The sequence below is a fragment of the Glycine soja genome, chromosome 11, assembly GCF_004193775.1.
Source record: "Glycine soja cultivar W05 chromosome 11, ASM419377v2, whole genome shotgun sequence".
Classification (NCBI taxonomy): domain Eukaryota; kingdom Viridiplantae; phylum Streptophyta; class Magnoliopsida; order Fabales; family Fabaceae; genus Glycine; species Glycine soja.
In genome coordinates this window covers 7,511,706-7,529,368 of record NC_041012.1, presented here as the reverse complement: position 1 = coordinate 7,529,368, position 17,663 = coordinate 7,511,706, and the positions used below count along the sequence as shown (strand labels likewise).

The window sequence follows — 17,663 nt, the reverse complement described above, 5'->3', positions numbered from 1 at the left end:
TTCGAATCCCTCCCGGTCGCCAGTCATTGGTCCCACACAGAGTCCTCTAGTCTGGCATCCTTCCCTCTGACATCCACTTCTCCCTTTCTGTTGTGTGTGCTGCCACGGTCAGGGACACAAATCTCAACCACCCCTTCCTCCTCCTCATCTTCGTCATTCTCGTTGCTGCCAAAGGGCTCTGTCTCCACAATCATCTTCAGGCACTAATTCTTACACCCATTTTCATTTGGGATCCAGGTTCTGTTTTCTACACCCAACACCTTGAGGACAAAGTGTTTTTGATGGGCTAGGGAATGTTAGAAAGAAGATGCTCTGCCATGGAAACCTGTCATAGGGGTAGTTATCATTCTAGTAGCGGTTATTGTAGTGGGGGTGCGATTATTGTAGAGGTTATTATAGCGGTTATTGTAGTGGTTATTGTAGTAGTTATTATAGCGGTTATTGTAATGATTATTGTAGCGGTTATTTTAGTGGGAATATAGACATGTAATTGTGTATAAAAGCTCTAAGATTCAATGAATAAGGCATAAAGAGAAGAATTTAGAAAATTAGTTTGTAAGAAGGTCTTAGTCCTCGAAACCAAGTAGTGTAATTTTCTCCCCCTCCCTCTGCTCCTAACTAACATAATCACCATGTCAAGTTACGATTGCACCATGTCAGTTCAGTACCCAAAATTGAGGAAATAAGTCTGTTTATACAGTATTTTCCAGAGTTCTTTAAAAGCCAATTAAATTCCAGACCAATAAGCTTTGGCTATATTTAAGGTTGTTTCCTTGCCCGGTAACGCATTTGTTTGGATCACTCATATAAATGCCTTGTAACCAGGATTGTCGTTTACTTTGCTGGCAACTTTTACCTATGTAATTTTCCTGGGTATTCCTTATACCTGGTTATTTATATAAATACTTTATTGCTCACCCAAAATAAAAATATGATAAGTAAACTACGATTTCACTTACATGATAGTCCATTTGCCACAAATTTCGAACTATGGTTAAAATCAAGTATTTGACATCCCTTGCACAATTGTGTCAAACTTGTCTACCTTTAGAATAGGTCCTGATCAAGCGGAACCAAGACAGCATTGGGCACAATCACCATCACCGACTCACCGTGGCACGGTGCATGGCCATACAAAAAGAATTCATTAACTACCGACAATCATGCAACACACTACCTATGTATTATCCCCAAGTTGATGAGTGGCGACAACCTTTTCTCCTAAAAAAGAAAAAGATAAATATGAAGAAGCACAAAGAACGGTCAGAAAAAAATTCGCATTTATATAACACAAGGAATACCTAGCTACATAGTGAAAGAAGACTGACAAATTGGCACTGTGAAATTCTGTACAATTAATAATGTGCTCTTTTGTCTACATCAAATCTTATAAGAAATTCTCTCCTTGCAGCAATCCAGGATAGACACACGATATCATCTGTTTTAGGGAGTTGCGAGATGCTTTTAGAAAAGCATGACCCTCCAATGCTGCACAACGCATCAAGAAATATTAGCACTTCTTCAGAAGACAAAAATAACAAAAGGGCAATGGAATCAAACACAGGTACTACATACGGATGAAGAATAATATTACCATTAAATAAAGATTTGGCTTCCTTTGAAAAATCCTCTTACAGGTCTTATGCCACAAATTTGCAACAATAAGTTGCAAACATCCTGTGTTTCTTGGGAGACCTTCAGTTTGTTGGCTTCACAGAGCTCTGTAGTAATGAAAATAGCTTGACCCTGTACCCAAAAGAAAATAAAGCTCAGACAGACATCCAATAATTTGCTTCTTGGATTCAGGCATCCCATAAAAAAGCATTTTTGGCATAAAGCAACCCTTAAGCACACCCATAAATCAAATCATTGACAGAACTTCACATACTTCTAAATTTGGGCTTATTATAAAAATGTAAACATTATATGCATGTGATCTGTGAAGATCATAGTACCTGTAGTCCATGCAAGATTTCTGGCATTGGAAGCTCGGGAAAATGTGCAAGATCAACAAACCCAACCTCCTCAGCCCTTTTAGCAGCACACTCAGTTTGTAAACAGAGAAACTTTAAAAGGAGAAATGCTATTCTATATACCTGCAAGGCAACAGTATCAGAGAAGCCTGTTTTTGGAGCAGGATCAGTACTCTCAGTTGCTTGACCATAGGTAGATAATGCAGTTGAGAAAGAAGAGATCTTTGGTTTTGGCACACATCCAAGTGGTGAAAGAGCAAACCACCCATTTCTGCTATTGACATAAGAAGGTTTTAAGCAAATTTCAAAATCCTCTTTCACAGTAGGTGGGCATAAAAGAGGGGCATTTCTGCTTGACAATTCACCAAGGCGTTGAGATCCCCTGCTAATGAAGGCTAAAAGATGGATACACTTCTCTCTAAGCTTTCTATCCACATTTCTTATGGCCTTAATCCATGAATTCCAATGTTTTGCAAGCTCACACATGAGCATCAAAGTATGTTCAGTTTCTTTAAGAGTGGCTAAAGAAATCCATGCCCTCTGTGCCTGAGGTCTTTTCTTGTCATGATCATCAGAAGGAAAGTCTGGGGCATTTAGAGAATTAAAAATAAGATGAGCTTTCTCTGAAAAAAAGTACTGTATCATGCTGTCCACAATAGCAGTGCCAGAAGAATTGTCTCTCAAGGATTTAACCATAGCAGTAACCACAGCTAATCCAAGTCCCCAAATATCCTGAGGTATTACAAACTTCTCACATGAGCTTCCCAGATTCTCACTGCCAATTCTCGAGAAATCCTCACCAGATTCAGCAAATAGCGCTCTCACAGAAGACAAGAAGCCAGAACAATAAAGCATCTCAGCACCTCCTCTAACCCGTGCAAGGGTCAAAAAGAACTTCAGTATTATTGGAATAGAGGCAGAATTTTTATCATCAAGTTTGAGCATAACAATTGGCACTTGGAGATGATTCTGCAGGACAGGTAACCAAGTCCTGGGTGTCAAGAAGCACCTCAGTATCAAGTCCATAACTGACAGGGATAGCATGCAATGCTCAGAAGTTGCAAAGAATGGGTAGTAGTCCCAGGGTTGCATTTGAAACCTTTGAGAAGTCCTCACCAGAACTCTCATTAGTTGCCCCACCTGAATGTGCATTAAGGGAATCGGACTGTAGTACTGAAAGCAGCAATGTGAGTAAAAGTTTCATGATCACATTAGCCTCAGAAGGTAACGGCTTAAGTGCACTAAATAGTTTAAGACCAGAACTAGAACATTTCAGAACAAGTAGGGATACATGTAAGGCGAGGCTTTTAAAGACAGTTCTTGTCAACTGGAGGAGTAATTCTACTTGACATGCAAGAAAGTTGAGAATATCCTCAGAGGCATCTAGAGCAGATGATAATGTCTCTACGGTGGCAAGGAAAGATTGGCATATATTATCCATGAAAGTGAATATCCTCCCTCCAGTTGTAGCCCTCCCTTGTGACTGCAAGATCATGTGAAAAATGAAAATTTAAAGACAAGTCAGAACCAAATGGCAGGAAGAAGAAAGTTACTCATTCATAAATGACAAAACCATACAATTATATATATATAAACTAAGGAAAGTACATGAAACCTGGAACATCAATGTTTAAACAACTTTTCATGCTACAATGTTTCTAATGGTCCATAGTCAAATTTTCCTTTCCCCTATGTAATTTAATATTGGCCCATTGGGATAAACTCATGCAAGAACTTGAATGCAATTCTTGTTCCAATGTTAACAGAAACCAACCACAAATTATGGACAAAATTGATATGGTACCTTTCTCAAAATAATTAACAAAACCTTTAAATCTCATCTCATGATGCCATCCCTGAGAAATAAAATACTGGATTTGCAACAAGAACCATGCAGTAACTATATCCTTACAAAGAACCAAATTGAAAATAAATGGTCAATTAAACTTAACCAACTTACAGTGTTAAAAGTCACCAATCTACTAAGCAGGTCAAGTGTATAAACAACTTCATCCTTGCTATTCAAATACATCTCTTGGGCCAAATGTAGGAGTAACACAAACATTCCAGATGGTGAATACTAGAAAAAAGAAGAATTTGTCAGGACGAATTCAAAATCTGAGATAATATTGATAAGATATAAATCCCACCCCAAGTAAGTTCAAACTAAGGTAAAATTTATAAGGCGTGTAAAGCACAAGCAACATTTATAATTGCCAACTAAACAACATTTGAAGACTGGAAACTGAAACACCATCATTTATTTGATTATCACTGTTGAAAATATATAGTTTTAGATATTGAGGGAGGAAAAGAGTTAAAAGAAAATGAAACACTGAATTTATATTTACTGAGATGTATTACAATGTATTGATATATTCATAAAACCTATAGTACTAACCCTTATTTATACTAATCATAATCCTAGCTAATTATGGAAATAAATCATGATAAAATAAAGAAATATGGTAACTAATCCTAAGGCATAAAGAGGAAAAAGGGAAACTGATCTTAAAGGATAATCATAGATATGGTAAAGTATTTACATATATTCTAGCAATCACTGAAGAATAATATTTCAAATTGCAAACCAATTACTAAAGAATTTACAGATAATTTCTATTAGGAACTTTTAGAACAGGCCTCACATGATATGATTGGGAGAATTTTCAGGTTATTGGTTATTCCCATCCAAGTCCAATGCAAAGAGGAGACAGAAAAGAAATACTAGAACAAGCAATAACACTTTAAAAAAAATAACTCATTTATTTCCACGCCACCATAAATGAGTTGTGAAGAAAATTTATTATTATAGATGAAGGTACAGGAAACACTTAGAAATGTAAACTAAAGCATCGTAAATTAGTAGCAATATTAGCATAATTCACCTCCCATCGTACAAGGGCAGTGTTCTCTCCAACAACTCTCAAGACACGCCCACGAGTTCCAGCTGGAATAAAGAAACCTTCAACCCCAGGAACTTGCACTGCCTGTAGTGCCTCAACTACCTCCAAATCACTATTAATCTCAAACAAGGATGATATACCAACAGACCTATTTAGAAAGTTATACCTGTTGAAAAAATGCATCCATAAGAAAGGCTACCAAGGGCTCGAGAAACAAAAATGTTCCTTTGGCTTTGAGACACCAATGGTACTGTTATTCCAATTTTACAAGATAACAGAAAAAACATGAATTATTTATTTACTTACACACTCTGTAGGCCAAGTTCCTTCACAAAGGGATGACAGGAGTCGTACAATTTCAAGTGTCCTGAAAGGGAACTCACTCTCTAGGTTGCAAAGAAGAGACCGAATTGGACCATCAATAAAACTTTCCTTGTCCCAAAACTGAATACATAATGATTCCTGAAAGTTAAGGAGCAGTCCTTGAATTGATAAATGATCACTGGCAGATATCATGACAATGAAGCAATGAGTGAAATGAACGATTATACATCCAAACCTCTCCACGGTAAATCTTGCAAAGAATATCCAGTATCAAAGTGCAGTTACTGTCCTCAGGCTGTACGTTTATTGAAGCAGAACAAATGAGAAAGACGTAAATAATCTCTCAAAAAATAACTACAGATTTTACAACCATACCTGAAGCTTGAATTCATAAGATGCAACAAATGCAGATATGAATGTCCTCAAAACACCGCGATATCCAGACACTGAGCCCTGATGGAAGGGGGGAAATCATTATAGTATAATTTATACAGAAGAACATACAAAATTAAGAATATATACACTATACTACCATTATAGTATGAATATAAATATTAGAATATATCATGCTTAGTTTGCTTTTTACAAACACAATTTAGTATAGTAGAAAGCTGAATGATTCATAATAGAAAAGAAAGGAATTGCTCAAGGTTTAACAAAAACTAATCCACTATAACAAGTTATGCTACCCAAGTCTGAATGACGCACATCGTAATCCTTCAAAATGTCACATTCAAGAATTTCAAGACAATAACGCAAGGATCCAGCCTCAATGGCTTGACGAACATAACTAATGTGATCAATCTCCTGGATGCAGAGAAAAGAAAAAGGGTTAAACTTTGTAATACACTCACATGATAAGTAGTAAACCAAAAATTCACATAAAACTTAACCACAACCATCAGCTCATTGTTTTCATCTTTTTCCACAAGTGTCAAGAGTAGATAAAGAAATACTGCCCATGCTAGAACTAGAGGACCAGCTTCTTTCATTTCAAAAGCATTGAACGTAGAAACTAATGCATCCATATCTTGAACATCAGTCATGGAAAAAGTAGACACACCTTTCCTGGGAAATCCAAATTCCAAACAGATTTTGCAACATTCAACAAAACTTATTAATTAAAAAATCAATTGTAAAATACAGACAGGCAATTTATGCCACACGATGTAACTAATATAATAAGATCATATGTACTACACTATGAATGGAGAATTTGACTCAATACCCACAGATCTAGGCAAAGAATATCACTACATGAAACTAACCAAATGAACATGTTCCATATCCAAAGCTGATAAATAACACAAAATTAAAATAGACATGGAATTATTGGCAAAATCAACGAACTCTAACAATGAATTATAGCATATAACTTTGCTATTTTGAACGCCCAGAATTAGAAGTCTTAGAATGTGGTTTTATGCCTAACTCAACCCCAAAAGCTAACTCAAAGGGTGAGGGTCGTCCCTCACTTATATACTCTATCTTGGCAGTATCTCTAGCCTATGTGCGACTTGAGAGGCAACCTTCACCCTATGAGCTAGCTTTTAGAATTGAATTAGGCCCACAACCCACATTCTAAGTTGTTATCAAAGCCTATTCTAGATCCATTCAAAGGGTCACACACCATGTTGTCCACGCACCAAGCCCAAAAGTGTTGGGCATGAAGGGGTGGATTGGGAAAAACCCAAGTCTCATATCGGCTAGAAAGAATATATAAGTGGGAGGCAACACTCATCCTGTGAGCTAGCTTTAGGGGTTGAGTTAGGCCCAAAGCCACATTCTAAGAAGAAGCAACAAAACAAGAACATTTAAGGTGAGAGATTGATAGATTTCAATGAAGAACAGAATAGGACAAAGTATGCAATTTCTTATCCAGTTACAAATTGAAATTCTACTTGGTTAATGAATGAAATGACATATTTAAGGAAGGCAAGCCTCAAAGAATAGAACATCTGTCTCATGATTGCCTTAGGGCTTAGACCACAAGATATTTCCTATAACAAAGAGAAATTTATAAGCCTAGAAGACCACATTCAGTTCAGCATTCAGCCAGTCATTGCATCAAACAACGAGGTTTCAGATTATGGCCTGGCAATTCACACTTCATAGTACTTCATGGTTTAACCAAACTGTTCGGCAACATGTTTTCTTCATAACTTTGAAGTACTCATCATGGTATAAATAAATACTAGGCTAACCTGTAAGGTACTTCATCATGAACCATTTGAAGAACATTCTCCAGGTTCAGGGTTTCTATTAAAATAAGCAGCAGCTGAACTTTAGCATGATAAGACAACTGTTGTGTTTCTGTAGTAATTGCTAGCTTTCCCAAATTATAATCACCAGCTAAGATTCCCTGGATCAAAAAAATGATTTTAAGCAACGATTTGATTTAAGAAAATATCACAAGCCCCAGCAGAAGTATAACATTATACCTCGTAAAGAGAACCAAACTTCTTCCACATTTCACCGCCACAGGTACAGAACGAATCATAATATGCCAGGTAAAGGATGTCTAAAACCAAGTTGTCTTCAATTAGAGTCTCCTCAGCCCACAGAGTAAAAAAATCAGCATCCTTCAACCATTCCACAATTCACACATGTTGAATCATCAAGCAATAAATTTTTCATTCAAAAATTCACTTGATCCATATTATAATTTACAGTCACAACATCCTATGGCTTGGAGATACATAATACATTAATCAAGAATATGAAAGAATAGGGCAAGAAGGCAATGCCATACAACAAGATTCAGCCATTAATGTTAGGATGGAGACTGAACATAGATCAAAGTAATTGCATCAAAGTTATGTGAGGATCACATACCAAACACAAGTTAACTACCCATCTAATATAATCATGCAAAATTAAAAAATAGTAGATGGAGACTGAACATACCATTTGCTCTGGGTAGCTACTTGACAAAATATTGTTAAAGAACAATATTAATTTATTTTCCAGTCCATCATGAAACAGTTTTCTTGCCTCCTCCTTCATAGTATTGTCTTCAGACACAGAACCATTGTGTACTGCATGTAAAGTCAAAATCCAAAGAAATATCACCAAGTCAATTAAGATAAAGTAGAAATGTTTATTAAACCTATACAAACTGAATATGTGTGTGCTCACAAAGGCGTATCTTCCAATATATATAATTAACAAAACAATTACTAAGTGGCCATAAAATCAACATGATACACTTACAAGCATGCATGAGAATCCACCTGATGCACTTCAGCAAGCACTGTCACTCCATGTAATATTGAATTAACATCTTCATAAAAAGAAAGAAAAGAAATCAGAAACAGGAACTAAAAGCAAGTATCACAGAGAAAATACTGTCAGCAAGCCCATTTCACTTTTTGGGCAAACAATTTTCTAAATGAACTATCTATATCAAATTAGACCTTATCAAGTTCAGAAGCAGCTAAATACCAGTATATTTTGAACTCTCGAATATGCAATGAAGGCAATCTAAAGAAGCAGAATATGATTAATAACACAAACTATTAGATTTAGGAACCTAGAAACAGGTTTTAAGCTTTCAGAGAGATGAGAAATACAAGGAAAGGAAAACATAATACTTTGATATTACTTATTATTTATTAAATAACATACATGGTGTAATGCCCCTAATTGTCGACTTTTTAGTGACTCACACACTACGACATTTCACACAATGACACTTCACTCAACATTTTCATTGGTCAGAACCCTCCGTAGGGAACCATTTCTGAGACTTTGACAATTTGTTTCGTCTGTTTTCAGGATTAATGACTATTCCCACAAACCAACACGAGACTTTTCAACGTGTTTTGTCGTCACTCACACGTTTTTCGAGAACTTTCAAAAAAGTTACTCATCTAATAACTACTCCAAGTCAAACATGCTTAATTGTGGAGTTCTTAAGTAATAAGTTACCAAAAAGTAAATGTATCTTGTTGGTATAGGTAATACCAATTAATTCCTATAAGTCATTGCCAACTATATAGTCTCATACTTGCACAACCCCTGGATCCCTCTCATTATGGTGTGATTCGTCTAGGATGTTACATGTTCACCTGTTTTCGCCTGGTTCGTCCTCGAATCATACCGTGTTAGAAGAGAGGTCTGCTATGATACCATTTGTAACGCCCTTGATTGTCGACTTCTTGGCGGCTCATGCACTACGACACTTCACACAGTGAAACTTCACTCAACATTCGTTGGTCAAAACCCTCCGTAGGTAGCCCTGTTCAAGACCTGGACAATCTGTTTTGGATGCTTTCAGGATCAATGACTATTCCCACAAACCAACACGAAACATTTCAGTGTGTTTTGTCCTCACTCTCACATTTTCCAGAAAACTTGTCAGAAGGCCACTCATTCCATAACTACTTCAAGCCAAGCATGCTTAATTGTAAAGTTCTTAAGTGATGGGCTACAGAAAAATAAATGTATTTTGTTGGTATAGGTAATATCAATTAATTCCTTTAAGTCATTGTCAATTATACAGTCTCATACCTACACAACCTCTGGATCCCTCTCATTCTGGTGTAATTCGTTTGGAATGTTACACATGGGACCAATGGAGAGGATTTTCCTTCCAAAGGTTTGCCTTTCACAAAGGTTTGCCCTTTACAGTTTACACAATAGAGCCTTTGCTCAGTTCTCAAATCTAAACTCCTAAAGGCCTTTGCTCCAGCTATTTAAACGCCTATGCCTAACAAACTATCGACTAGTTAGATTCTAACTAAAACTAGCTAAACAAACATCCAATCATCTAACTAACTCTGACCTTGTTCCCATTTATTCTTTTGGGTCCTATAATGAACCCATTAATGGAACAAGAGGGGAAAAGGAAGAACCTAAAAGGTTTCTAGTTGGCAGAACACACGCACATATCATGTTCTGAGGTTCAACGGCAAAAATACAAGAACAAGGAATCTATGGAATAGATAATCAAGGATTACTACCTCTTAAGATAACTCATCATGCTATACAACACCCAAATGAGGGATCAAAGCAAGGTTATCAATAGCATGCTTTTGCAATGGTGCATGGCAGAGCAGCTGTTGGCCTGTCCATGGAACACGAATAGTAGTGTGTTTATAGTTCACAAGTGTCAAGCATACCAAAAAGCAGGGTTTCTCAAAGAGGCTATACAAAATGTCATTCTAGCCCCCAAAACCGCATCATTTTAAGCAGCCCAAAAGACAGGGTTTCTCAGAGAGGCTATACAAAATCCCATTTCTCTTAAAGGTTAAAACTTTAAAAACCCTAAGGGCTATACAAACTTTAGTTTTACACACTTCTCTCTGTTTGAGACATCTCTTCTCTTTGTTCTGATTTTGTGCAACCAGAGTGATCGTTTTCAGGCAACAAACCTTCACTCTTCTTTGTGAGCATTTATATGCATATAGCATAAATTATACAATTCGTATAAAAAATATATCACAATAGCAGCCATGCCACTATGTGCTATACCACTATAGCATTTTTGTAATCAGTCACTATCCGAGATTGATAACTATATACAGAAGTCCAACGTGTGACTTGAAATGCATTGTCTGTATGAGTATAAATCATTTAAATTATTACACTAAACTTCCAAACTCTACTATATTCCAGAACAATGAGTGTCATAAAAGTTAAAAATAGTTTTTGGGAATCCATCCAACTATGACTTCCCAGTTCTCACAATCCACTAAAGTTACTCATTTGAAAGTATAGTAAAAACATATTGGATCAGCCAAATCCTTCTTATTATTTACAAAGTATGACCATTGTAGAAATCAGCACTCGACTGCATCAATAATGTACAGAAAAAGGGGATTAAGCTACTGACCATGTGAAGAAACTCTGGAGCCATGGAATCAGCCGCAACAGCATTATTATATTTCACAGACCTTTCGACAATAATGTATGACTGAACCTCGTCTAGCAGCTGAAATTATCAGCATAACTCACTGGATAGTGGATAACGGACATTAATAGGTAAATTCCCAATAATAATACAGATAATGAAAAACAACATTATCCCCTCCCCACCCCACCCCCCCCCCCCCCCCACACACACACACACAGAGTAGCAACAACATTATCCCCACCCCACCCCCCCCCCCCCCCCCCCACACACACACAGTAGCAACCAAATCAAGGATAACATCACTTACAATAAACTTTCAAACTTCAATGTCAACTTTTCTCTCATCAATTGAAACTTTTCATTCTATTGTAAACACCCGAATCCCCATGTAATGATCATAAAGCGAGCACAAACAAGGAACTACTGACCAGACAGGAGCTAATCTGCAACGCTTTATCTTTCAGGTGAGGTTGAATAGTGAGCTGGTGAGATCCAATTTTCAGCGTTTTTGAACTCAAAGCTTCCTTGGAACTCTGATTGGGCGGCTTGAAGCGCGTTAGTGTGTCCACGAACCATGCATGGTTGTCTTTCAACTTCTTCGCCTAAATAAACATCAAAAGGATTCATGTAAGTGCACAAATTCAGACACATACGAAGGCAAACGGAGATTGTTGAAAGTGTACCAAATTCGGGGGGAGATCTGAGGTCAGAGAGGAATTCTCAAGCTCAGAGAAGAGGACAGTGAATGAGTCCCACCACAGAGACGCGTCGACGGAACTGGTATCAGCCATTGTTAGAGGAGAGAACGAGAACGAAGAAGAGAAAGTTAAACCCAAACACTGCGAAACACACAGCAATGGAAGGGTTTAGTTTAATTTATTTTTTTTTCATTTGATTTTTTTCCTTTTCGCGATTTCCTTGCTCTGACCGATTGCGATTGTCTTGTGTTGCCCGAGCTGCTGGCTTACAATGTATTTATGCATCATTTTCTAACTTTCTTATTTTTAATTCATATTTTCGTTCCTCTAAAAAAATTATATATTACAATAATTTATATAATATTATTTTATGTGTCTATCTTTCTATGTATCATTTGTTACATTTTATTTTTTTTCCTTTTTTTATTATAAGATTTGTTGTTTAAATATAATTTTTCAAAAATTTATATTTTTTTCTTATCATCATATTAGTGCTTCCAAAAATAATCCTTAGTGATTAATTTTTATTAAAATTGTGAGTACACTTAAAAATAAATATTTTTTTCTTAACATAATTTATTCTATATTCAAAAATTAAATAAATTCAAATCTTAGATTACTCGATTACAAGTTATATTACTTATCAACCAGTTGATTCTTTAAAAAAATCATATTTTAGTTTAATTTTGTAGCTTTGTTTAAATTAAGTTTATTATCTCAAAATTTTATTCAATAATTAATAAAAATATATAATGTAAACTTGTATAAATTCATAAAATTAAAATATATAAAATATTTAAATAAAAATTATAATAACAAAATATTTCAAAAAAAAAATATTTTTTGCCTTGAATATATTTTTAATCAATAAAATATGATATTTTATATTTTTATTTTTATTTTTCTATAATAAAAAAAAAGGTAGTGTAGTTTTTTTTTTGTTTCTTACAAAAATTAAGGTATTTCGTTGATAATATTTGGGTAAACACATGAGGGGTGTAATGATAAACTTTGACATCTGATGCCTTCCTTGCAAGCAAGTATGCAACAGAATTAACTTATCTCTTTATAAATTCCACTTTAAAATTTGGGTTCTGCACAAATATGGCTTTACAATCAGCAATGATATATCCAATCTTAGTAACATCTCTAACAAAATAGTTAATTTTATCAACAAATATTTTGCAATTGGACTCCAAAACAACATGAGAAAGGCTGAGATCTGTCATCCATTAGAGAGCTTTTCCTTCAGTGTTATTCCTTCATGGATACTCTGAGTCTGTCCTGGCTAGCATAAAAGCCCCAGATTCATCTCTACAACAAAATCACCAACCGGTAGTATTTCCCACTTTCAGCAAAACTCAGGAACTGCATATACTCCTCCATGAATAAGTGGATTGTGACCTAAGTTTGCATCCAAATATTCTTCCCAAGAAAGTATTTGGCTCTTAAAATCCTAGCAACCTGAGCATTACATGTTTCTAAATCCCACTCCCCCTTCATCTTTACTTATTGAGAGATTATCACAAGACAACCATTGTATGCCTTTGTGGCCACGACTTTTTGCCCCCCACCAAAAAAAATTCATCATCTTCTGCAATTCGCCACCCAGTGAGTGACGGAAGAGATACACACTGGTAAAATTTGGCACTGCATGCGCAATAGCTTTGATAAGAACTTCCCTTCTAGCAACTGAGATTGATAGTCCCTTCCATGAGTTTAGCTTGCTCCACAATCAATCCTTGATATATTTAATATGTCACGTGATAAGAATTTATTATGTCACGTGACAAGATTTTATTTTAATATACAATTAACTCGATTGTGAAAATATATTCATAATTTCAAAATCACCTAAAATTTTACATATTCTCATTAAGCACTAATTAATAAGTGATCAAACTTTAAAATATATATATATATACTTAAGTATCACTTTTATCCACATAAAATATCCTATTTTTTAAGTTCTTCAATAATTTGTGTACAATTTTTTTATTATATTTTAGTTCCTATAAAATTTATAATTTTAGTTTTTATTGTCAGATAATGACATAACAATGATCTATTAACTTCTCATATTATGAATGAGTTTGACACAGAATAATCTTATAATTTTTTTGTTTTAATCTCTCATTAACTAATCAAACATCATCCATTGTTATAAACATACATTAAAAACACAATGACTAGATGAGTTGTCAACATCGATGTTATCATCCGTTAATGTTGTACTTAACAAAGGGACAAAAGACCAAAAAGAAAAAAAAAATACTATGACTAAAATTGCCTAAAAATGACATGTAGTTGGAAGCAGGTCTAATTGTCATTATAATGTCATGATCTCGAAGAGAATAATGGATAAGAAATATGGTTGATGTCAATCAAATTTATCTTTTTTAAGTTATATATTTTTATTTATCAATTAAATTTAATTAGTGTAACGCTTTTTGTAAATATGTCACTAAGCTTTAGTCTCTATACATCTTTTTTAATACTTAAAAATAGGCATTTTTTATTTTATTTTAGTCTTTGTATTTTTTTGCTTTTAATTCCTACAAATATATATATCACATATTTTATTTTAACCTATGTAAGTATGCTAATTTTTGTTTTTAATTCTTACAAAATTGTCTTTTTTTATTTTGAGTTCTTGCGAATATTTTTTATTTTAGTTATTGTAAATATGTAATTTATTAGTGCTTACGACGTCACATGATATTTTTTATGATGTCATTCTTTCTTAATTAAGCAAATTAGATTATATGGTACGTGATGACATAATTGTTACACATTTAATTAAACATATTTATCATATAAATTAAAACCAAAATTTTTTTTATCAGGAACTAAAAAAAATAAAAGGAACCAAAACTAAAACATCCTTATTTTATGGATACTAACAAATTCATTTAAGCTCTTGATTAGTCGATATTTTTTGCTGATTTAAATCTTATAAAAATTTATTTATTTATTACACTCATTATTTTTTTAGCTTTATATTTTCTTGTCACATCACATGATATTATATATTGCACTACAGTTCTGATCTTATTTCTTTTTATATCGAAGTGTTTATTATCAGGTGCCTAGTCCTCTAAATGAAAAAAAAAAATGGTTATGAAAGAAAACTTTAGTAAAAGTTATTTGATCATATTTGTTTTTGGAACAACTAGTTATAAATGAATAGGACTAATAGATATTTTACCGTAGAAAGATGGTGACAATAAAATATCGGTTAAACTTATTGTATTTCGCAACTGAGACTTTAAGTATAAAAAAAAAAACATATTAATTAAAATGCATGGTTGTTGCTATTAAATGAGCATAAATGAACTCTTATTCTTTGAAGAGATATTAGAAAACTTAACTATCCAATCACAATGCATTTGTATACACATGAAATTAATTAAAAATAAATACAATGATCTGGGTTGTCTAACTTGCCCCGATGATGATCTTCATTCGAGAACAACAATATTGATCACACTCATACTTCACATCACTTTAAACTTCTTAATCATATCGCTCTATTTTAGTTTAAATTTTATTTATATTCTCACCCCAGGCTCATCACATGCCCTATCCTTCCAAGGCTTTATTAGCAACAAATAGACTTCCTCAATATACTTGATCATACGGAAAGCACAAAAAAGAAGACAGAAAAAATGCATGCATATTTTGCAGACCCAACAAGAGTAATCATCTACCTCTGCAATATTAATATATAAAGCCTAAGGATGAGAGGAAGAAGGTGGTACTGGGAACCATTTGGGGTGATGGAAAAAGTGCTTTGGAGGAAGTTTGGGAAGAGGTGGAAGTGGCTTGAGTGGAGGCAACTTAGGGAGTGGAGGAAGAGGTGGAAGTGGCTTCTTGTAGATTGGAACTGGATGAAGTGGTGGAAACTTAGGGAGTGGAGGAAGAGGTGGAAGTGGCTTCTTGTAGATTGGAACTGGATGAAGTGGTGGAAACTTAGGGAGTGGAGGAAGAGGTGGAAGTGGCTTCTTGTAGATTGGAACTGGATGAAGTGGTGGCAACTTAGGGAGTGGAGGAAGAGGTGGAAGTGGCTTCTTGTAGATTGGAACTGGAGGAAGTGGTGGCAACTTAGGGATTGGTGGAAGTGGTTTCTTGAAGATTGGTGGACATGGCTTCTTTGGCGGTGTTGGAGGAGGCTCCTTTGGTGGTGTTGGTGGCTCCTTTGGTGGTTTTGGTGGAAGAGGAGGAGGATTCTTTGGTGGTTTTGGTGGAAGTGGAGGCACAACCTTTGGTGGGCTTGGTGGTTTCTTCGGTGGTTTTGGTGGATGAGGAGGCTCAACCTTTGGTGGTTTTGGTGGATGTGGAGGCTTAACCTTTGGTGGGCATGGTGGTTTCTTCGGTGGTTTTGGTGGATGAGGAGGCTCAACCTTTGGTGGTTTTGGTGGATGTGGAGGCTTAACCTTTGGTGGGCTTGGTGGTTTCTTTGGTGGATGTGGTGGATGAGGAGGCTTAACCTTTGGTGGTTTTGGTGGATGAGGAGGCTCAACCTTTGGTGGGCATGGTGGCTTAACTGGTGGTTTTGGTGGAGGCTTAACCGGTGGTGGTTTTGGTGGAGGCACAACCTTTGGAGGGCATGGTGGAGGTTTCTCAGGTACAGGTGGAGGGGGTTTCTTCTCAGGTACAGGTGGAGGAGTATAAACAGGTACAGGTGGAGGAGTATAGACAGGAGGAGGTGGTTTATGGAAAATCAGTGGTGGAAGTGGTGGAAATGTTATAGGAGGGATGGTGATAGGTGGATGAGGGGGAAAGAGAGGGTGCTTCCAGAAGAAGGCTGAAGCACATGTTTGTGATGAAAACTTGAGTTTCCCAGCAGGACCAAGGGTGTGTTTCTCATTATTAGTTTTTGACTTTATCACTATTTTGTGGCTCAATGGGCCATCATGGGTAGGACAAGGTGCAGCTGATGCACTAAGTAGCTGAGCATAGCATTCTTCTATCAGTTTATCGTCTTTTACAGTGTCATGAGGAAGGGAAACTTTGAAGTTTCCATATTCATCAAGCTCACCGACCCCTCTCCTTTCAAAGTTTCCACTTGCTGCCTTGCAGTCTACTGTCACACGTAAACCTACACAAATGTAATGCACATTAATATATATTATTGATTCTATTTGACCCAGCTAACATCCGATATATAAGAATAAAAATATGGACAGAAATAATAAATATTAATTGAATGTTTGATATATACGAGTATTATATGTAATCTAAAATTTAGCTTCTATACTATAGTCTATTTAAAACCAATTAGCTGGGTAGGAGAAGCATGAGAGTAAAATTGTCGGCCACGCGTTACACAGTATATATAAATTTATAGTATATACCCCCACAAAAATGGACGTGTAACAATGGGTACATTTCTGTGTGCTGACAAGTAAACAATACAACTGTGGTTAAAAAAATCTACAATACATATGCATGTACTATATATGTCTCTGAGACAAGACAATATAATGTACCTGAGAAAGCCTGGCTAGTTTGAATGTTTTTCTCCTTGCAATCTGCGCATTCTCCCAACCCTACTACCTCGACTGTACTATGGTCACCATAGCAAAAGTCTACTACCACAAAAAGCACAGACAACCAGAAGCACAAAAATGCTCCTTGGCGCCGCGTTAAAATCTGCATTAGGAACTGCAATCACAGTTCCTAATGAGTAGTATATATATATATAAGCAAATACTATATATATAACGGGAGAGAAAAGAATAAAAGCAGACTTAGCTTAGAACTCAGAAGCTGTTAATTAAACTTCTATGGAAGTGTGTGTGAGTATAGTGTTGGATTCGCAGGCCTAATATATAACACTGGGATTATCAAACCGACACCGAAATTAAGAACTTCACATGGGTGCAAGGGGCCAATACGTGCA

General features: G+C 35.6%; 1 protein-coding gene and 1 pseudogene across 1 annotated transcript; both read right to left on the bottom strand.

The window, feature by feature from the left end:
• Positions 1 to 674: 674 nt before the first annotated feature.
• Positions 675 to 12,001, bottom strand: LOC114377464 (annotated as a pseudogene).
• A 3,079-nt stretch (positions 12,002 to 15,080) lies between these two features.
• LOC114377118 (proline-rich extensin-like protein EPR1) lies at positions 15,081 to 17,562 on the bottom strand. Its single transcript, XM_028335516.1, has 2 exons — positions 17,251 to 17,562; positions 15,081 to 16,859 (listed from the first exon to the last, which is right to left on the bottom strand). The coding sequence occupies exons 1-2, from the start codon at positions 17,417 to 17,419 to the stop codon at positions 15,493 to 15,495; spliced, it is 1,536 nt and encodes a 511-aa protein (XP_028191317.1). The 5' UTR covers positions 17,420 to 17,562; the 3' UTR covers positions 15,081 to 15,492.
• Positions 17,563 to 17,663: the final 101 nt, after the last annotated feature.